The 22,826-nt window shown below is 47.5% G+C and overlaps 2 protein-coding genes across 2 annotated transcripts in view; both read right to left on the minus strand.

Annotated features, from left to right (window-relative positions):
- Window positions 1-1,407: 1,407 nt before the first annotated feature.
- Window positions 1,408-4,260, minus strand: LOC124236857 (uncharacterized). The gene is made up of 2 exons (XM_046655792.1): window positions 3,518-4,260; window positions 1,408-2,961 (listed from the first exon to the last, which is right to left on the minus strand). Exons 1-2 carry the CDS (start codon window positions 4,258-4,260, stop codon window positions 2,829-2,831), a joined length of 876 nt encoding a protein of 291 aa, XP_046511748.1. The 3' UTR covers window positions 1,408-2,828.
- A 16,348-nt stretch (window positions 4,261-20,608) lies between these two features.
- The window catches only part of MSANTD1 (Myb/SANT DNA binding domain containing 1), a 10,851-nt gene continuing 8,633 nt past the window's right edge, over window positions 20,609-22,826 (minus strand). The window contains exon 4 of the mRNA XM_046655541.1: window positions 20,609-20,910. Within this exon, the coding sequence (XP_046511497.1) occupies window positions 20,670-20,910 (241 nt within the window). The 3' untranslated portion in view covers window positions 20,609-20,669. The remainder of the gene's footprint in view (window positions 20,911-22,826) is intronic.

Genomic DNA, 22,826 nt, shown 5'->3' on the forward strand with positions numbered 1-22,826 from the left:
CAGAAAAAGAAATAACGTGGAAAAATAAGAAAGCTGGAGTGGCTAAATCTTGAAATATTTGAAGCAAAAACTGTGAGAATTAAAAGGAGACAAATAATAATAGACAAAACCACACTTATAGTTGAATATTTTAACATTTTTCTATCATGAATTGATGAGAAAACAAGACAAAATAATCAGTAATCATATAAAAGATTAAAAGATTTGAACACCATCAAACAATCTAACCTAATAAACATGAATAAAAGACTACACTCATCAGCTACAGAATACAGATTCTTTTTAAGTGCATACAGAACATTTACCAAGAGAGAACATATGCTGGGCTGTGAAATAAATATTATTTTAAAGGATTGAAGTCATACAGTGTAAGTTCTCTGACAACAGAAATCAATAACAATATCTAGAAAAGCACTCAACTTTTAACAATTAACTAGCACACTTCTAATCATAAGGGAATCACAAGCAATTTCAAATCACAAGGGAAATTAGAAAAATATTTTTAACTGAATAGTAATGAAAATACAGTATGTCAAAAACTGTGGTATATAGCTTAACTTCTTCTAGAGATAAATTTATAATTTAAAATGCTTATCCTAGAAAAGATGGTTTGAAACGAACGATCCAGGCCAGGCCTCCATAGTAAGAAGCTAGAAAATAAAGAGAAAATTAAACCTAAATAGAAGGAAGGAAATAAAAATAAAAGTGGAAATTAATCAAACAGAGAACAGCCAAAACACAGGAAAAAACAAGAGCCAAAAGTTGGTTTTTGAAAAAGGTTAATGAAATGTATCAACGCTTAGTAAGACTAATGAAGAGTAGAGAGAAAACACAAACTACCAATATCAGGAATATTATTACAGAGCCCACAGATATTTAGAGGATATCAAGAGAATAGTATCAGCAACTTAATAACAACAAATTTGACAACTTACATAAAATGGAAAACGTCCTTTAAAAACACAACAAAAATTGCACAAGAGGAAAGAGAAAGTCTAAATAGCCCTATGTTGATTTAAAAAAACTGAATAATTAAGAACCTTTAAGGGGAGTGTGCTGATGTCTACAACTTACTTAGGAATGCACCAAAAAAAAGATGGAGTGATGGATAGATAGATGGGTTTCTGATAAGGAAAGTATAATAAAATGTTAATCTAAGAAATGGACATGATTGTCATACAATTCTGTCCATTTTTCTTTCTATTTTTTTAAAGTTGTTCTTTTCTTTTCTTTTATGCTTTTTGGTGAGGAAGATTGGCTCCGAGCTAACATCTATTGCCAATTTTCCTCTTTTTTATTACCCTCCCGCAAAGCCCCAGTACAGTTGTATATCCTAGCTGTAGGTCATTCTAGTTCTATGTGGGACGCCACTACAGCATGGCTCCATAAGCGGCATATAGGTCTGCGCCCAGGACCCAAACCGGCGAACCCCAGGCCACCAAAGTGGAGCATGTGAACTTAACTACTTGGCCACAGGGCTGGCCCTCTGTCCATTTTTCTGAGTGGTTGAAATTTTTCATAATAAAACTTTAAGTAAAAAGCCAGCATTTTCTGTAAACTTACCCACAAATAAAACTCCAGCACCATATGGTGGTGGAGTAAATCAAACACGTAAGGAAAAAATAATGCCATTCTTACACAAACTTTTTCAGAAAATAAAGATGGAATACTGTTGAACTCATTTTATAAGGCCTGCGTAACTCTGATACCAAAACCTAACAAGAACATCATGAGAAAAGAAAATTACAGACCCATGTCTTTGTGAACATAGGTGGAAAAATCCTTAGCAAAATATTACTAAACTGAATAACACATCATGAACAAGTATGACTTATTCTAGGAATGCAAGGTTGGTTTAACATTTGAAAAGCAAGCCTTGTAATTCACCACATTAACAAAATAAAGGAGAAAAATCTTGCAAATATCTCAACAAATGCAGAGACAGCATTTGTCAAAATTCAATACCTGTTTATAATTAAAAACCCTAAACAAATTAAAAGTAAAAGGGAACTTCCTGAATTTGATAAAAGGCATCTACGAAAAATCTATAGCTAACATCATACTCATTGGTGAAAGACTTGAGTATCTTCCCCTAAGATCAGGAATAAGGAAATGCTGCTCTCATAGCTTCTTTTCAACATTATACTGGAGGTTCTAGCTGGAGGAATAAATAAGAAAAAGAAATAAAAGGCATACAAATTAGAGAGCAAGAAGTAAACCGCTTTTGTTCACAGAAAAGGTGATTGTGAACATACAAAGTCCTAAGGAATTTCTTTACAAAGCTATTAGACTAATAAGTGAGTTTAGCACGGCTGCAGGCTACAGATACAAACATCGATTATATTTCCATACAGTACCAACAAACAACCGGAAAATTAATATAGTGAGGATTAAACTTAATAAAGGATGCACTAGCCTTCTCCAAGGAGAGACCATGTTCATAAGTGGCAAGAGTCAATATTGATTGATAACATGTCAATTCTTTTCAAGTTGATCTATAGATCAATGCCATCTCAATCAAAATTTCAGCAGGCTTTTTTGGGTACAAACTGACAAGCTGATTTAAAATTTGCATGGAAATGCAAAAGATCTGAAATAATCAAAACAATGTTAGACAAAAACAAAGTTGGAAGATTTACACTATCTGACCTCAAGACTGTCTATGAAGCTGCAGGAATCTAGATGATGTAAACATATCCGTCAATGGAATCGTTCAGAGTGTAGCAATAGACTCTGTTCAGTGAGTTGTTTTTCGACAAAGGCACCAGAAAAATTCAGTGGTGGAAGGGACAGACTTTGAACAAATGGTGCTGGAACAACGCGATGCTCTAACTCCTGTCCGCACAACGATGACTCTGAGATGGATCAAAGACCCAACGGAACCACAGCCGCTGGAGCAGGATGTGGGAGACTGTCTTCATGACCTTGGGGAGATTTCGCAGGACACAATAAGCTCTAGCCCTAAAAGAAAAATAAGCTGGATCATTTTGATCTCATCAAAGGGAAGATCCCCGCCTACCACAGACACCGTTAACTTCCACTCCCCACGCTGTATTGTCCCCAGCTCTACACGCCCTCATGGCTCCCCGCCTGCGAACAACGGAAAACCAGACCAGACCCGTCAAACGACCGTTTCGGGACACCGGACCGCAGTTCTGAGACGACAGCCTCGGGAGGCCTGGCTCTCCGCCCGCCGCCGGCCGGCCTCGGCGCCCCGGGGCACCCCTCAGACCGCAGCGCCGCCCGGAGGAGGCCCCCTGCGGGCCCAGCCGTGGGTGGGCTCCGGGCCCTGGGTGGAAAGACGCTCGGATCTGAGCATCAGGGCTGCGAGCCGGGCTGGGCTGCCTCTTTCAGGGGGAAGTACACGGAAGGTGGGGCGCAAAGTCTGGAGTGTAGGTGTCCCCTCCCCCTGACGCGCTGAGGCCCGCCGCTTGCAAACCTCAGCTTCCCTCCTCCCAGGTGGCCGCTGCTCCCCCGGCCGGCTCCGGCGGGCAGCGTTATTATTCTCGGCTGTCACCTCAGCAGCTGCCCATTAAAATTCCATTCGTTTCGACGGCTTGAGCTGCAGTTGACCCTTCTAATTATTGTGAAATTAAAATTGCGCCTGTAATTTAAGGATAATTGCAGGAGATGCCAGCTGGCACCCCGGGGAGCCGCACTCTTCCGGAGCAGAACTTGGAAAGTCTCTCGAAAGTTCTCTGAACAGGAAAAGACGAAGGCGTTTCGGTAACGAGGGAGGCGGGGGTCAGGCACCAGCTGGGATCTGAACTCCCCGTCCGCGGGCCCTGGGGGACTCGTGGTGCGCGTGCGCCGCGTCCCGCCCTCAAACCGGCCCCGAGCGCAGGGGAGAACCGGCCGCGCCCGCTGCCGGCCCGCGGGAGCGAGGCCTCGGGAGCAGCCGGGGGCCCCAGCGCGGCGGGCAGAGCCAGCACCGAGCCCCAGCTCCCCCGGCTGTCCCGGGGCTCCCGCGCCCAGCGTCCTCCTGGCCTCCCTCCTCCGACCCGGGGACTGTGTGCGCGCATGGCGCGCGGGGGCGTCAGGGCCTGGCCTCTGCCCGGCACCCCGCAGCCGGCGGCAGAGCCGGGACCCAGGCACACGGAAGACGCGCGCCCGCCCGGCCGCCAGCCTGCCCCTGCCTCGCGACACGGGCCACCGGGCCGCTTCCCCTGCCACCCACGCCTGCGTCACCGCCACCTCACGCCCCCGCCTCGCGTCCCACGTCACCTCACGCCCCTCGTCCCTGCCACCCCCACGTGACATTACGACCCACGTCACCTCACGCCCGACGCCCCCGCCTCCCCCCCGTCACCTCACGTCCCCGCCCCGCCTCGCGCCCCCGCGGCCCCCACGTCACCTCACGCCCCGCCTCGCCTCACGTCACCTCACGCCCCGCGTCCCCGCCGCCCCCAGGCTGACGCCGCGGGTGGTCCCGCCTGCCGCCCGCGCTGGGCGCTCCTCAGGCGGGACTGTGTCGCGTTCGGCTCTGTCCCTCGGGGTCAGCACGCCGCCCCAGGAGGGTCCCCGCAGCTGGCGCGCAGCGGAACTCGGGGAATGACCCTGGGCGTGTGCCCGAGGACTGGACACCCGGGCCCGCCGCCGCCTGGGGACGGCCGGCCGGGCTCCCGTCGCACGCAGGCCGAGGCAGGCGCCGCCCCGCGCCCAGGCTCCCCGGGCCGCCTGCCTCCTGTCGCCCCCGCGCGCCGAGGCCGCCGCGTGCCCCTCGCCGTCTGCGCTGACGCCCGGCTCGTCGGCGGGGGCAGCCCGACCACACGGCTCCCGCCAGGTGACGGCCGCCAGCTTTCCCGCCGCGGCGGGTGGTCCTCACGGCCCCCGCCCGGTTCCGCGGCGCCGGGAGCTGCCGTGCCGGCTGCCGTCCGGGTTCTGGTACTGGACTCTGACAGACCTGGGCTCGGCGGCGGAGGACAGGCCGGACACGGCCCCGCGTGGGGCGGGACGGGCCTTCTCTCCCGCCGGGGAAGCCGGGCCGGGCCGCAGCCAGCCGGGCAGTCAGCCCCGGGCTGCCGCTCTGCTCTGGCCGGCTTGAGGCTTTCGTCCTCGCTGAGCCTCACGGTCCTGAAAGGCTGCGGAGAGCCAGACATCTCCTCCATCTCCTCTGTGGCTGGGCAGGAAGCAGGAGAAAGTGGGAACATGGCAAGAAAGCCCATATGCCTGCTTCCTTTCTTAAGGAGGCGGCCCAGAATTTGCACCCAAATGCCTCAGATCTCTCACAGCTGTCTTATGTTAATGAGGTCGCTTTGGGAAAGCACCGGAGGATGGGGGCTGGTGACCCCTGGAGCCAGCCATGCGATTAGAGGGTTGGAACTTCCTGGCCACCCGCCTGCGCCACCTCCAGGGAGCGGAGAGGGGCTGGAGACTGCGGTCAGCCGCGGACGGCTGGTGATGTAATGAAAATGATTGTATTGAGGTGATAATGGCTTATAACGGTGTGTAATTTCAGGTGTACGTTATTATCTATCAGCTTCTGTATAGACTGCATCATGCTCACCACCAGTAGTATATATTTTTTTTTTTTTTGGTGAGCAAGATTGTCCCTGAGCTAACATCTGTGCCAGTCCTCCTCTATGCTGCATATGTGACACCGCCAAAATATGGCTTGATGAGTGGTGTGTAGGTCTGTGCCAGGAATCTGAACCCGCAAACCTGGGGCCACCAAAGCGGAGAGCACAAAGTCAACCACTGCATCAGCAGGCCAGCCCACGAATAGTCTGATTTTTATCCATCACCATATCAATGTGCCCCTTTACCCCCTTCACCCACCCCTCCACTGCCTTCCCCTCTGGTAACCACTAATCTGTTCTCTTTGTGTGTTTATCTTCCACATGCGTGAAACCATATGGTGTTTGTCTATCTCTGTCTGGCTTATTTCATTTAACATAATAGCGTGAAGGTCCATCCATATTGTTGCAAATGGGACAATTTTGTCTTTTTTATGGCTGAGTAGTGTTCCATCGTATATATATACCACATAGTCTTTATCATTCATCAGTCAGTGGAGACTTGGGTTGCTTCCACGTCTTCGCTGTTGTGAATAGTGCTGCAATGAACACGGGGGTGCATGAGTCTCTTTGAATTGTTGATTTCATGTTATTTGGATAGATACCCAGTAGTGGGATGGTTGGATCATATGGTATTTTTAATTTTTAAAGAAATCTGCATACTGTTTTCCATAGTGGCTGCACCAGTTTGTGCCGGGGTCCCGCCCCGGCGGAGTCCAGATTCCTGAGGGATGGACGGCGTCGGCGCAATGAGGGGAAAATAAAGGGGACGTGAGACTTGGGTTGGTGTTAGCAAGTCCAACTTTACTGTGCACAAGTGTCGTTTATATATTTTTCAGGATTAGTACAGAAATAGTTCTACAAATAATCTCAGAGAGATAAGGAAGTAAAGAACGAGCACAAGAATATTTATTAGCATTCCATTCTATAGAGCATAAGGTTAATGATCGTCTTCTCCGCAATTAACTAGTGTTTGTTGTCTCTAAGCTAAAGGAGATAGGTACCTAGGCGTCTGCTGTGATTCATGGTAAAGTTAAATCAAAGAGAGAAGGTCCAGGCCTCCGGACAGGACAGCAGTCCGTCTGGTTACATCCTGGTGGAGCCATCCCTGCCTCCCTCAATCATTTACGCCATTAGTGTAGATGGTTAATGGGAACAAAAGGCGACTCCAGGGTGTCTTATCCCCAGGGCTATCTGCATTCTCAGCGGGCAGTTAAACATCTTTACCTTTTCGCGCCCTTTAGGGGGTGGAAGCATTCCTTTGTCTTTTAGATTGTAGAGCTAACAGTCCCTTAAGCACACTGCCGGAGAAAGTATCATTTTGTTAGTAAAGTAAAGGGCTGAAAAGCTAAGCTAAAGTATATATCTTCAAGAATGAAAAACAGAAATAAGTATAGACAAACTTGCTAGAAAGCATGCATATAATTCAGAAAATATGAAGGGTGTCGGCCAGCCATTCTTCACCGAGGGGCATCCCTGCACCCCTCGGCCTTTCTACTCATCAATTATTTATTATTTATTGCTTTTAGGAGAAAACTTCTATAACATTTTAACAGAAAGCAGAAGGTCAAGAATAATATATAGATACTTCTTGATCATCCAATTAACCAACAAACTTAGAAGGACGATGCATACATATTTAGACAAAGAACTGGAGGGAGAAGGAAACATTAACCAGACGGAGGCCATAAACCTAATTTGACATCTTATCTGGGCAGGATTCCTTTCTGCTTGTCTCAAATGGGACTGTGTGCTCCTCCGTTAATTAACTGAAAAATATCTTGAAAGTTACCTGCAGGTGGTCACATTCTCTTACCATATCTAATTTTCCCGGGAGGTAGTGCCTCCCAAGCAGCCACCCAAAGGAGTGAAAACTGGAGGTTAAGAAAGGAAAAGGAATGAAGGGCAATTAGAAGCAGCACAGGTTTCAGAACTGTGTGAGGGGCTGGCCGGTTATTCTTCACCAAGGGGCGACCCTGCACCCCTAGGCGTTACTCGGCTGGACCCTGTCAAACAGCCGATCAAATGATGTAGCCATGGCTCCCAGCAAGTTTGCATTCCCATCAGCAGTGGATGAGGGTTCCCTTTTCTCCACACCCTCTCCAACATTTGTCATTTTTTGTCTGGGTAATTATAGCCATTCTAACAGGTGAAAGGTGATATCTCATTCTAGTTCCGATTTGCATTTCCCTAATAATTAGTGATGTTGAACATCTTTCATGTGTCTGTTGGCCATCTATAAGTCTTCTTTGGAAAAATGTCTGTTCAGATCCTCTGCCCATTTTTTGCTCAGGTTGTTTGTTTTTTTGTTGTTGAGTTGTATCAATTCTTTATATATTTTGGAAATTAACCCCTTGTTGGATATATGATTTGCAAATATTTTCTTCCAGTTGGTGGGTTGTCTTTTCATTTTGATCCTGGTTTCCTTTGTCTTGCGGAAACTCTTTAGTCTGATGTAGTCCCTTTTGTTTATTTTTTCTTTTGTTTCCCATGCCTGAGTAGATGTGGTATTCAACAGGATGCTGCTAAGAATGATGTCAAAGACTATACTGTCTATATTTTCTTCTAGGAGTTCTATGGTTTGAGGTCTTACATTCAAGTCTTTAATCCATTTTGAGTTGATTTTTGTGTATGGTGCAAGATAATGGTCTACTTTCATTCTTCTGCATGTGGCTTTTTGGTTTCCCCAACACCGTGTATTGGAGAGACTTTCCTTTCTCCATTGTATGTTTTTGGTTCCTTTGTTGAAGTTTAGCTGTCCATAGATGTGGTTTTGTTTCTGGGATTTCAATTCTGTTCCATTGATCTGTGTGTCTGTTTTGGTGCCAGTACCATGCTGTTTTGAATACGATAGCTTTGTGGTATATTTTGAAGTCAGGGATTGTGATGCCTCCAGCTTTGTTCTTTTTTTCTCAGGATTGCCTTCATTCTTCAGGGTCTTTGGTTGCCCCATATGAACTTTAGGATTCTTTGTTCTATTTCTGTGAAGAATGTCATTGGGATTCTGGTTGGGATTGCACTGAATCTGTAGATTGCTTTAGGTAATATGGACATTTTAACTAAGTTTATTCTTCCAATCCATGAGCATGGAATGTCTTTCCATTTTTTTATGTCATGTTTGATTTCTTTCAATAATGTCTTAGAGTGTTCAGTGTCTAGGTCTTTCACCTCCTTGGTTAAGTTTATTCCCAGATATTTTATTCTTTTTGTTGGGATTGTAAGTGGGATTGTATTCTTGAGTTCTCTTCCTGCTAGTTTGTTATTAATGTATGGAAATGAAACTGATTTTTATAAGTGGATTTTGTACCCTGTAATTTGCTGTAGTTGTTGATTATTTCTAAGAGTTTTCTGGTGGATTCTTAAGGGTACCTATATATAGGATCATGTCATCTGTAAACAGTGAGAGTTTCACTTCTTCCTTTCAAAGCTGGATAGCTTTTCTTTCTCGCCTAATTTCTCTGGCCAAAACTTCCAGTACTGTGTTGAATAAGAGCAGTGAGAGTGGACACCCTTGTCTTGTTCCTGTTCTCAGCAGGATAGCTTTCAGTTTTTCACCATTGAGCATGATGTGGGCTGTGGGTTTGTCATATATGGCCTTTATTATATTGATGTACTTTCCTTCTGTACCCATTTTGATAGTTTTTATCATAAATGGACATTGGATCTTGTCAAATGCTTTCTCTGCATCTACTGAGATGATCATGTGGTTCTTATTCCTCATTTTGTTGATGTAGTGTATCACGTTGATTGATTTGTGGATGTTGAACCATCTCTGTGTCCCTGGTATAAATCCCACTTGATCATGATGTACGATCTTTTTGAAGTATTGCTGTATTTGGTTTGTCAATATTTTGTTGAGGATTTTTGCATCTATGTTCATTAGAAATGTTGTCCTGTAATTTTCCTTCTTTGTGTTGTCCTTGTCTGGCTTTGGAATCAGGGTGATGTTGGCTTCATAGAATGAGTTAGGAAGCATTCCATCTTCTTCAATTTTTTGGAATAGTTTGAGGAAGATAGGTATTAAATCTTCTTTGAATGTTTGGTAGAATTCTCCAGAGAAGCCATCTGGTCCTGGACTTTTGTTTTTTGGGAGGTTTTTGATTACTTTACTTGTGATTGGTCTGTTCAGATTCTCCATTTCTTCTTGATTCAGTTTTGTGAGATTGTAAGAGTCTAAGAATTTATCCATTTCTTCTAGGTTATCCAATTTGTTGGCATATAGTCTTTCATAGTATTCTCTTATAATCCTTTGTATTTCTATGGTATCCATTGTCTTTTCTCCCCTTTATTTCTAATTTTATTTATTTGAGCCTTCTCTTTTTCTTAGTGAGTCTGGCTAAGGATTTGTCAGTTTTGTTTATCTTCTCAAAGAACCAGCTCTTAGTTTCATTGATCCTTTCTACTGTTTTGTTGTTGTTGTTGTTCTCTATTTCATTTATTTCTGCTCTAACTTTTATTATTTCCTGCCTTCTGCTGACTTTTGGCTTTGTTTGTTCTTTTTCTAGTTTTGTTAGGTATAGTTTAAGATTACTTATTTGAGACTTTTCTTGTTTGTTGAGGTGGGCCTGTATTGCTATGAATTTCCCTCTTAGAACAGCTTTTGTTGCATCTCCTAAGAGTTGGTATGATGTGTTTTCATTTTCATTTGTATCCAGATTTTTTTTTTATTTCTCCTTTGATTTCTTCATTGATCCAGTGCTTGTTCAGTAGCATGTTGTTTAGTCTCCACATATTTGTGACTTTCCCAGATTTTTTCTTGTAGTTGATTTCTACTTTCATAGCATTGTGGTCAGAAAAGATGCTTGATATGATTTAAATCTTCTCAAATGTATCAAGGCTTGCCTTGTTTCCCAACATTTAGTCTATTTTTGAGAATTTTCCACATGCACTTGAGAAGAATGTGTATTTTGCTGTTTTGGGATGGAATGTTCTATAGATATCTATTTAGTCCATCTGGTCTAGTTTTTCATTTAGTCCCACTATTTCCTTGTTGACTTTCTGTCTGGATGATCTATCCATTGATGTCAGTGGGGTGTTCAGGTCCCCTACTATTATTGTGGTGCTGTCAATTTCTTCCTTTAGGTCTGGTAATAGTTGCTTTATATACTTTGGTGCTCCTGTGTTAGGTGCATACATATTCACAAGCATTATGTCCTCCTGGTAGAATGGCCCCTTTATCATTATATACTGCCCCTCTTTGTCGCTCATCGCCTTTTTTATCTTGAAGTCTGCTTTGTCAGATAGAAGTATGGCAACACCTGCTTTCTTTTGCTTGTTGTTTGCTTGGAGTATTGTCTTCCCTCCCTTCACTCTGAGTCTGTGTTTGTCTTTAGAGCCGTGTTTCCTGGAGGCAGCATATTGTTGGGTCTTGTTTTTTAATGTATCAGCCACTCTGTGCCTTTTGGAGTATTTAACCCATTTACATTTAGAGTGATTATTAATATATGAGGGCTTAATACTGCCATTTTATCTCTTGTTTTCCAGTTGTTCTATATTTCCCTTGTTTCTCTTCCCATGTATTTCTGACTGCCATTTCAGTTTGCTTATTTTCTATGATGGTTTTCTCTTTATTTATGATTTGTGGCTCTGCTCTGATTTTTTGTTTAGTGGTTACCGTGAGGTTTGTATAAGAGATCTCATAGATGAAATAATCCATTTTCTGATAGCCTTTTATCTCCATTAACCTAAGCAGGTTCCATCCCTTTCTTCTTCCCCTTCGAATTGTTGTCATGAATTATTCTGTTTTGTGTTGTGAGTTTGTGATTAAAATGAAGTGCTTATAGTTATTTTTATGCTTTCCTTCCCTTTATCTTTTATGTTATAATAAGTGTTTGCTAACCTGTTCTGATAGGGAGCTGCAATTTTCTGATGTTGCCTGTCTATTTATCTGCTTGCTCAAGGCTTTGTAAAACTGCTTTTTTGTTTCAGATGTGAGGTCTTCCTTCATCATTTCTTGGGAGGTGTAGTAGCAATGAATTCCCTCAGCTTTTGTTTATCTGGGAAAGCTTTTATTTCTCCATTGTATCTGAAGGATCGTTTTGCTGGATAGAGTATTCTTGGCTGAAAGTTTTTGTCTTTCAGTATTTTTAATATATCATTCCAATCTCTCCTAGCTGGTAAAGTTTCTGTTGAGAGATCTACTGAAAGCCTGATAGGGGTTCCTTTGTAGATTATTCTCTTCTGCCTTGCTGCCCTTGTTATTTTTTCTTTGTCATTGACTGCTGCTGGTTTTACTATTATATGCCTTGGAGAAGGTCTTTTTACATTGATGTAATTAGGAGTTCTGTTGGCTTCACGTACTTGTAAGTCCAGTTCCTTTCCCAGATTTGGGAAGTGCTCAGCTATTATTTCTTTGAACAAGCTCTCTGTCCCTTTCTCCCTCTGGAATAACTATGTTGCATTTCTTAATTGAGTTGGATATTTCCTAAAGAATTTCTTCATTTTTTTTTTAAGTTTTAGTTCTTTCTCCGACTCCACCTAAAGCATTTCTCTATTTCTGTCCTCTAAATTACTAATTCTGCCCTCCATAATGTCAGCTCTGTTTTTTAAGATTTCTAGATTGTTTTTTATCTCATTCATTGTGTTCTTCATCTCCAGAATTTCTGTTTGTTTGGTTTTTTTTTAGAGTTTCAGTTTGTTTTGTGAAATATTCCTTCTGCTCATTGATTTTATTCCTGAGTTCATTGAACTGTCTTTCTGGGTTTTCTTGTAACTCATTGAGTTTCTTTATGACAACTATTTGGAATTCTCTGTCATTTAGATTGTAATTTCTGTGACTTCAGGACTGGTTTCTGGAGACATCATTTTCCTTCTGCTCTGGAGTGTTAATATAGTTCTTCATGGTGTTTGATGAAGTGGTCCTTTGCCAGCACATAGTAGTAGTGTCAGGTTGCAGATTCCACCTGCCACCACTGGCGGGGGTTGGGGGAGGGGCAGGAGCTGTGTTTTCTGAACCTGCTGTGTCTGCTGGACATTGTGCAATAGGTTTTCTCTGCATTTGCCTGCTGGCTGCAGCCACTTGGTGAGTCACACATGCACATGCCGGTGCTCTGGTGCAGAACCACTGCCATGACTGGGGACTGGCCAAGCTGGTGTGCTAGGCGGGTGGAAGGGGCACTTTCTTTCACGTGCACAGGCCACTCTGCACTCACAGGCCATTCGCCTGGGCTGCTGCCCTTGGTGGGGGTACCCACATGGTGACTGAGCCATGCCCCTCAGTGTGGAGCACTCCCACGAGCCAAGCTGCAACTCTGAAAGTGAAAGCATTTGTGCACAGGCCTGCCTGCTCCCCACCTCCTCTTACAGTCATGTGCTGGCTCTGCGTGAGGGCCCACAACCTAGATTGCTGCTGCTGGGGGGTGGGGGAAAGGGATCTGCTCACCTCCTTCCACTGCTTCCTAGGGACCCAGTAGCCCCATCTTCAGATGTATGGCTGCATGGATCTCTCAGATGTCCTCTTGTGCTTTGTAGGGAATCCTCTGTTGGTTAATGAAGGTCTGTTTGGAGAGACTACGGGAACAGCTCACTCCACCATGATGCTGATGTCGCTCTAGTAGATTTTTTTAAACTTTTAGATTTCCTGGTTCTATGATCATGTCAGTGGCAAATAGAGACACTTGTTGCATCTCCTTCTCCAATATTTACATGCATTACTTTGTCCTTGGTTGAGCCGAGCACAACAATGCTGACCAACAGTGACAGCAGGAGTCCCACCACATCCCAGTTTTACTGGACTTGCCTGTCACATTTTGCCATTGAGCACGACATTTCCTGTTTGGGGTGGGTAAATAATCTTTGTCCCTTTCCCTGCAATTCCTATTATACCAGGAGCCTTTAAGGGGAAGAGTTGCGTAACTCAAACAGAGGACCCTTCTGAGGACATAATCTGACGGCTCCCCCTCTGATTTGGTGAGTTATGCTGGTGGTCCTCTGACAGTGAGGGCCCTTGCTTTCTGAAAGAAGCCCTACTTGGTCATGGTGTCTTACATTTGCGAATATTTTATTTGGAAATTTATTTTTGTTTTGTACTTTAAAAAAATCAGGTTGGTATTAAGGCTTTGATTGGTTCATACATTAACTGGGGCCTTTTCATCTTTTTTAGGATCTGAGATAGTTTAAATAACATCTCAGGAAGGCATTTTGACAATACCTATCCTTTTGATCCTGCAATTCTGCATGTAGGTATTTATCATACAAAAATACTTGCTAGCAGTTCCTAAAAAAATTACACATAGAATTACCTTACGATCCAGCAATTCCACTTCTGGGTGTATACCCAAAAGAACTAAAAGCAGGGACTTGAACAGACATTTGTACATCAATGTCCATAGCAGCATTATTCACAATAAGCAAAAGGAGGGGGCAACCCAAGTGTCCATCAATGGATGGATAAGCAAAATATGATAGATACATGCAATGGAATATTATTCAGCCCTAAAAAGGAAGGAAATTCTGACACATGCTAATAACTTAGATGAACCTTGAAGACATCATGCTCAGTGAAATAAGCCAGTCACAAAAGGACAAATACCGTATGATTCCACTTGTATGAGGTCCTAGAGTGGTCACATCTGCAGAGACAGAAAGTAGATTGGGGGTTACCAGGGGCTGGGGGTGGGGTTGGGGGAATGGACAGTAGTTGTTTAATGTGCACCAAGTTTCAGTTTGGGAAGATGACAAAGTTCTGGAGATGGATGGTGGTGATGGTTTCACAACAATGTGAATGTACTTAATGCCACCGAACTAGACAATTAAAAATGGTTAAAACAGTGGATTTGTGTTATATGTATTTTATCACAATAAAAAAAATGTAGAAACACCAAAGATTTAGAACACTGAAAACCATTTATAAAAAGAATAACGCAGTCGAAAGGTTTATTATACCAGATCTCAAACTCACAGTAATCAAGACGGTATAGTGTTGATGTAAGGATAGACATCAGTGGACAAAATACAGACTCTGGACACACTTTGGGGCAATTGATTTTAGAGAAAGATTCCAAAACCATTCAACAGTGAAAGGAGAGCCTTTTCCACGAACAGTGCCGTGACGACAGATCTGCATGGGAACACGTAAATTGGGACCCCTCCCTCACATGTGAGCTATGGAGCATAATATGATGAGCTTTCCCCTTCTATACAACTTTTTCTCTCCACTAGAGTTAACAACTATTTTGTCTGACTAAAAAAAAAAGTACTGGCTGGTATCACAGTTCACGTGGGGCTATCACTGCACCATTGTTTAGAGAAAGCCTGGAACAATCTATCCATCAGTAGGGGACCCATGACACTGTGCTGCTGCCGCCACACAGAACATGATTCTGACATTGAAAAGGAGGAGGGCATTCCGTCTGTATTAACAAGGAGCAAACTCAGAGGTATAGCGTGAAAACTAAACAGCAGGTTCAGAGCCACACGTACACAGGTCAGAAAAGCTGGGTGGGGGAGACACCTGTGCCAGCTGTTCTTCCCTGCAGACCACGTAACACACCCTGCTGGGTTAAGCTGAAAGGAGCCGTTGGAGAACAGCCATAGCTCCCAGGGTCTCTCCGAGGGTCAGAGACTCAGGTTTAGAGGTACACTCGCCGAAAGCTCTTTTCCAAAGAACAGTCACCAGCCAAGGATGGTGCGGCCCAGTTCCCAAACTGCAGGGCCTCTTCTGTGATCTCCCAGGACAGGCAGTCAAAGACCCAGGCACCACAGTCCGCCAGCCTGGCCAGCACCATGAGCGCCCCGACTCACCAGGGCCGAGCAGCCGGGCAGTGCAGTCTCCTCTTGCTCTGGCTCAATCTCAGCTGTGGTCAGGAAAACATCCCGACAAGGTCTAACAAGGTGTATGCCACTGCCCAAGTCCACAGAGACTCGGCATGCCTGGCCACCTGGTCCTAGGGAGCGGCCCTCACTCTGAAGGGCCCTCCTGACATGGCCCAGGCCACTGATGCCCCACAAGTGCCCCAGGCACAGGCCCCTGATTCTCATGGGTTCTCTCCTTCCTCCTTTCCCTATGGGCATGTCTGTTTCACCACACGGCCCGGTGGACCTGCTCCGTCCTGTTCCCCTGGTCTGACGACGTGATGGCATTACCGTGTGGATAAACGTGGCTCTCATGGATGATGAGATGATGCGGGTCCCTGGGAACAAACAGTGGTGTAGAGCAAGTTGCTGAAGAGCCTTGAAGGAAAGCACTGAAGTTAGCTAGTGCCCTGCAGGGCACAACCAAGTGTCGTCGGTGTTCTCTGCTCACAGGACAGAGAGAAGTGCCAGGTGGTGTGCTGTGTATGGTTGCAGGGGTGTTGATTTGCTCCAGTTCCTAAACCTCATATGGGACAGTGGCTGCAAATGGCATCCCCACTGGGCTGAGCTGATAGGGATCACCTTTGTTTTCAAAGACCCATCTGTCTTGCACAAGCCAAACTGAGATGTGCCAGGAATCCACAATCCTGCAGTTTTCAAGGCTTTTATCTTGGAAGGTGGGGCAGTTCCAGGGGCCAAGTGAGGGATTGGGCCAGTTCTTTGGCCCAATTATAGCTTCAGAAACTGAGTAGGTAACCTCAGGACGGGTGCAGGGGCCCACTGGGCCCACGTGAGACCAAGCCGGGCTGGGACTGCACGTAGCCCTCTCCCCCATAAGCCCCACTCCACGTGTGGATCTCTGTGGTGTTCCGAGTGCTGGCGATGGTTGTGGTAGTGTCCTGCGTCCTCTCCACCACAGACTTGCAGCAAAAATGCCAGCTTTGTTTAAGAACGTCCTTGACAAAGCAGTAACAATGATTAATTTGATTAAATCTTGGCCCATGAGTACATGTCTTTTTAATATATTGTGATAAAATGGAAAGTGACATAGAGTACTTCTGTTCCATCCCCATGTATGGCGGTTGTTTGAGGAGAAGCATGTGTACAATTGTTTGAGTAGCCAGCTGAAATAGATATAAAACATTTTTTTTAATGGAACACAATTTTTACTTGAAAGAAGGACTGACAGACATTCCAGTTATTCAGACTTGGGTACCTGGCAGACATTTTCTTGAAAATGAACAAAGCGAGCCTGTCCCTTCAAGGAAAACAACTGATGATATTTGTGACCAATCATAAAATTCAAGGTTTCCTGCACAAACTGTAATTTTGAAAAGCTTGCATCCGCCACCATGAGCTTCACCACTTCTCAAAGTAGACTTTGCTGCCGAGATTGATTGTGATATGCACAACGGTGGGTTTTCGGTACTGTTTAATGAACTGCGCTATTTGGAAGACCTGCGTAACTCAGTGAACAAGATTTTCCAAATGCCCAGCGTGTGCTGTTACAAAAGCACGCGTGGATAAAGATGCACTGAAGTGCAAGATGGACCAGCGATGCTAAGGAGACACAGAAGCGAAAGCTCACTGATGTGGTTTCAGAGTCCACGTTGCAACTACCCTTTAAGGAACCACTATTTGTCAAATTTCTGTGCAGTATCGAGGAAGAACGTCCACAACGATCTGCAGATGTTATTAAAATATTCCTTTCTTTTCCAAATACAAACCCACGGGAGCTGGATTTCCGAAGACGCTCATGATCTACAGCCAAACAACATCCAACAGCAGACTGAGTGCAGGAGCAGCGATGGGAGCCCGGCCGACTTCTCTGACACCAGAGACTGAGGAAATGTAACACAATGCCCCTCTCCTCGCCACAACATTTTGTTTTGGAAAACATATTTTTCATGCAATTGTTATTCACGTTAACAGGTAATGGGTGTTTTATTTTGAAATGAATAAATATTTTTTAAAACAGGTTTCAGTTCTAATAAGGTAATCTAACAGGTACTAATACTGGTAGTTAGAACCCACACAAACAAAAGCTCTTTGGCATCTTCAATAATTTTAGGATTGTAACAGGGTCCTGAGACCACAGTCTGAGATCTGCTACCCTGGAGGGGGCACACGTAGAAATGGAGAGCTGAGCTGGAGCGTGTGTTTCTTCAGCTTTACAAGATAATGCCAAACTGTCCCTCGAGATGGATGTGCCAGTTTACGCTCCCACCAGCAGTGCCTGAGTTTCTGTTTCCTGACCTTCCCAACTTCCATACCGACAGAGGGCACACCAATCTCACGAGGATGAAATGGCAGGTCCGGGTTTCATTCTGCAGCCCCCATGCTTCAGGAGGCTGAGGTGTCTGCCTGCGTTTACTGGCCTCGGACCTTTTGCCCCATTCCTTTTCATACGAATTTAAAAATAATTTCGACCATTTCAAAACATACAAAAAACACGTTACAGAGAGTATAGTTGGAATTACATTAATAAAACGATGACATTTTACTTTATTTTGGTGCTTTTAGGAGTATGCTAAATTTCTCCACATGATCAGGTATCATTTTAGATTTTTCAATAAAACTGAATAGTCTTCTTCACAGAGATCCTACAGCTTTCTGGTTAAAGTCACTCCTACATATTCTACAGTTTTAAATCATAACTGTGAATGGAATATTTTTCCATTCTCATATTTAACAGGTTTAAAGAACTCTTGATCTTTTGTATAGTTGGTTTTCTGGGTATACAAAAATATTATCCGAAAATAAAGGTAATTTTCATTTCTTCGTTTCATCTCTTATTCTGCGTACGTCATCTGTCTTAATGCGTTAGCTATAAAGGTCAAAACAACGTTAAATAGTAATGGTGACATTGAGCATGTGTCTGGCTCCTGATTTTGGTTTTCGGTGTTAGCATGTTGTTTTGCTGAATCTTATCAAATATCTTGACATTTACTGAAATAGTCGCTTTTTCCTCCTTAATTGACCAATAACTACAGAAGAAAACAGAAAGTCGTTGCCAGCACACTGTTTATGAAGGGCGCGATCCAGGCGGTTCTACGCTGAGTTCCCCCTGACGGTGAATGAGTCTGTCCACCCCAAGCAAGGGCACGGGCGGTGCCAAGTCACCCACCGACGCAGACACTGAGTCGATCCCAGACTCTGACGAAGAGAGCAGGGAGAAGAAAATCGACCAAATGACCTCTAACTACAAATGCAAATGTGCTAGAAGATACATTGTATGTGACGCCGCGCAGTTCCTGAAACACTAACACGTCATCGCCGTGATTCTAGGAGCGCAAAGACGTTTGAGCTGAAGACCCTGTTCCATAACTTACAGCCTCATTTGGTCACCTCCTGGGGGAGCTTCGGGGCGTGGCCGCCCTGACAGGTTGCACGCATGGTCGGGGTTCCGTCCAGCACCTGCTCAGGCCCGGCCCAGCAGGGCCCAGGGTTTGTTAAAGAAGTGAGTTCTTGTGGCGGCATCTTGTCTAAGAGGCAGATGGGCAGCTGAGCTAGAAATGAGCCAGGGTGAGCCCTCAGCCCAGGGCTTCAGCACGAGAGGCCTCCAGGTCCTGCACCTTCGCAGTGGGCGCTCGAGCCGGTTGTGCGCATCTCTTCCCAACTACGGGTTCCGTGACGTCATGTTGGTGGCTGAAACTGGCTTTGGTGAGAATATTTACACCACAGAAATTGGCAGGTTTACACTTTAGGGCTCCATCCCACCACTGCAGAGCCAGTTAAACATTCACCAGACACACCACTGCCTTCAGTCCCAAAGCAAAATGACTCGAGTCCACAGCACGTGCTCTGGGGAGATCTCTGAGGCGGCTCAGGAGGGGCGTCCTGCCTGCCCTCTGGCCCCACAGAACACCCAGCCTCTCTCTCCCCGCAGACAGGCCTAGGGCTGGCCTAGTCACCATCTGGGTGACCACCTGGGCGACCCTGCGTGGTTAGACACCTGGCAGAGCCCAGTTACTGCCCGGCTGACCTCAAGGGCCACTGGAGGGTCAGATGAGCTGGTGGCTGTCACAGCAGGATGACCGAACCATGGCAGCCTCCTGGCAGGATCCCAGCTTCCACTCCCCTGCAACAGTCTGTCCAGCCGTAGCCAGAGGGAGCCTCTCTAGACCATAAGTCAAACCACATCACCCGCCACTTACCCACCCATCATGTCACCTTAGGACCCTGCTGTGTGGGCAGCAACTTGACAGTCCCAGGGGAGAATCAGACACTCCTGTGTCCAGCCTCCTTTGCAGCCAGTGACCAAGAGCCCAAGGAGCCAATGAGACTTAGGAGGAATTCAGTGGAGCTTCTGGCAAGGTTTTCCTGCTGGCGAAGGGGCAGAGGCAGTGCGGTGGGCTTGCTCTTGCAGCTCTGGCCGCCCCCGTCCCAGCTCCTCCGACCCCGCGAATCCAGATCCAGATCCAGAGTATGGCAGCCAGAAGCTTCCTGGCTGAAGCCCTCCCCACGGGCTTGGGGAGCCGGCCCTCCATCGCCTGGCCGTGTGCTGTGCTGCTCCGGGGGCTTCCGCTGGCGGTGCCCAGCCCCTCTTCATCCTTAAGGTCGGCCCTTGCCTTCCAGCACCTACCACAACCTGCTGTGATTTCCCTTGTTTGTCTCCTTTGCTGGGGTGTAAGCCCGCGAGGCAGGCCTTTGTCTCATCCCTACCGTGTCTTCAGTCAGGAAGTCGACCAGGAGCCACTGCTGTACTCGGGGCGGTACCAGGGAGGCAGTCGAACACCCAATGCTCCAGGCACATGAACAGAAGGCCCCTGGAGGGCAGGGCGCTCTCTGGGGTTTGCTCTGCGCTGGAGGCTACCTTAGGGCGGACGTGGGAGACCCTGGCGAGGGAGAAAACAACCGTCTCCCCCTGGGGAGAGACTTCCTTATGGGCACAAACCTGCTACTAAGCTATTTCCACCTACTTCCGTTTCTGGAATAGCCCAACTGGGACACCCCCTCCTAGCCAGTAAAAGTGAACTCTGCTTCCAGGAAGTAATGAAAAATTACATATTTAATATCAAAAGCTGTTTCAAGTATCATTGATTGTGACTATGTTGGAGAGCAGATTCCAGGACATTCCTACTGGGGAATCACCCTTCAGCGACCCTGGAGTCCACGGCCTTGTGTCCGAGGAAGGCTTTAATGCTGGAGACTGCGGCCTTGTGGTCTCCCAAGGCCTGGGGTCCTCAAAAAGCCCCTTGGAAGTCCTGATTCAGGAGCAGCCCCCCGGGGGCCAGGATGGAGGCCGTCCCTTCTCTGGGACCCCGCCAGGCCTGGGCTGGACCAGCGTGCCGAGCTAGGCCCAGGCAGGCCTGAGTCACGTCCCCAGTGAGCCCGGGCCCTGGCTGCCCGCCCAGCGGCCTAGACATTGGACTTGGCGATGATCTTCTCGAGCAGGCTCATCATGCGCTCCTGCAGCTGCAGGCTCTGCACCTGCAGGATGTTCTGCTGGTCCAGCACGCGGCGCACCTCGCGGCACGTCTCCTCCATGGCGCGGCTCAGCTTGCGCTGCTCCTCCAGCATGGCCTCCAGCAGTCGCAGCTTCTTCTTCTGGAAGTGGCTGCTCTGTACCTTGCGCTTCTTCACGGGCCGCTCGTCCGACCTGGAAGCACAGCGCCGGCGTGTGGGTGGCTGGCCACAGAGCCCGGCCGGGGGCCCTGCCTGACCCTCCTGACCACCATATTGGACAAATGAGAAACTGAGGCCCTGGGGACTGAGGCCACTTGCTCAGGGCCTTGTCATCCATGCACCCACGTCCCCTGACAGTGAGAGGACAATGGGGCCACAAGTTCTGCTGTCCTTTGGGACTTGCAGGTGACCCAATGACTGGGTCACAGGGCAATCCAAACCTCTATGGTCTGGAGGGGCGGGGTTCACCCTGCATGAGAGCACCCCCAAACCCACTAAGCTGGGTGGGCAGGGGGCACAGGCCCAGTGAGGGGCTCAGGAGTGGGGAGAGCCCCCCAGGGAAGATGAGGAAGCCTGGGTGGGAGGGGTGCTGGGCAGTGTGGCTTCTCCCGGGAAGCTGGAGACCACCAGTCTCAGCCAGCCTTGGGCAGATGTGGAAACTGAGGCCCAGGAGGAAGGGCCTGGGTCCCGGGCCCCCTTCAGCTTGGCGGCCTCGAATGGGACCAGCATGCTGTGGGGGTGGGGACGCCAGGAACACAGGTGCCTACAGCAGGGAGGGGCCCGTAGAGGCCTGGGCCACCTCCCCGGGAACGGAACCTCCGGGGGGCAGGGAGGTGAAGGCAGCACAGGCCAGTGGCTGTCCTCTGGCTCTCTGCTAGGGGGTGCTGGGCATCCCTGGTCTAACTGGCCCCCACTGGTGTGCAGGGAGCTGCCAAATCCCACCAGACTCCAAGGCGCTATCCACCCCCTGACCCAGGCCCTGTGCTTCTGAGCAGAGCAGGGACCTAGCCAACGTCAGGGCGGGACAGCAGTCCCCATGTGCCGGGCCCTGTGCAATGCCTGGGGCCGCTGTGAGTCTGGGAACTGGGTTCAACCCATGGAAACAACTGGCCACAGACCTCAGGTTTCCCTGCTAATTCCATCTGGCAGGCAGCAAAGGCATTCTTGTCTGGGGTCTTCGCTGAGAAATCTCTGCAGGGAAGGGGTGCTGGACAAACCGAGCAGCAGCCCCTGACACTGGAGGTGTCAGAATTGGAGGGACCCTCCCTGCTCCCACCCCAAGCCCCAGATATGCCTTCCTCACCTCACCTCTGTATGACAGACTTGAAGACAGGGGCTCTGGGGAAAGGCAGGGCCAAGACTCAAATCCACTCTTCTTGTTCTCTTCCCCAACTGGCCAGCTCCTATTCACCTTTGAAAGCCCAACCCAAATGTCCTCTCCTCTGGCTCCCCTGACCTGCACACCAGAGGGGTGTGGCTCCTGCACGTCTGTCTGTGGGCATCTAGAGGGCAGGGTGATATGGCCAGAGCAGGCCCCGCTGGAAGCATATGATGGACAGCAGAGGGGATGGGCACGCCCACTCCAACCAGGTTCCGAGGACACTCTGGAGGCTCAGCCCAGCACCTCCTCCCTGTGCTGAGGACCAGCCGGCCCAGCAAGGGCAGGGTCTACTTGGGGTGAAGGGGAGCCTGGAAGCCAGAAGCTGAGGGGCAGGCCGGGAGGGCACATGGGGCATGGCGATTGGCCTCCCTCCACACGCGGGGTGTGTGCTGAGTCTGCTCTCTCCTGACACTCCCAGCCATCCTCGGAGAAGGTACCCATTGATCCCCATGTTACAGAGGGAGACTGAGGCCCAGAGAGGTCAAGGACTTTCCACACAGCTAAAAAGGCGATGGAGCCAGGAGACAGACCCGGTCTGTGCACATGACAGCCCACGCTTCATAACAGACTGCCTTCCAGTCTGAGGCCTCCCCATGTGAGGCACCACTGGGCTGAGGCTTCCCCATCTGAGGCTTCCCTGGTTTGAAGGCCCCCTGGTCTGAGTCCTCCCCGTCTGAGTCCCCCCTGGTCTGAGTCCTCCCCGTCTGAGGCTTCCCCATCTGAGGTCC

This window comes from Equus quagga, chromosome 3, assembly GCF_021613505.1.
Source record: "Equus quagga isolate Etosha38 chromosome 3, UCLA_HA_Equagga_1.0, whole genome shotgun sequence".
NCBI classification, from domain to species: domain Eukaryota; kingdom Metazoa; phylum Chordata; class Mammalia; order Perissodactyla; family Equidae; genus Equus; species Equus quagga.

Excerpts from the sequence above, each read along its gene's own strand:
- LOC124236857 (XM_046655792.1), bottom strand. The coding sequence starts at position 4,260 with ATGTCACGTGGGGGTGGCAGGGACGAGGGGCGTGAGGTGACGTGGGAC. Across the intron at positions 2,962-3,517 it reads TTTAATGGGCAGCTGCTGAG|GGCTAGAGCTTATTGTGTCC; the intron begins GTGACAGCCGAG and ends TTTTTCTTTTAG.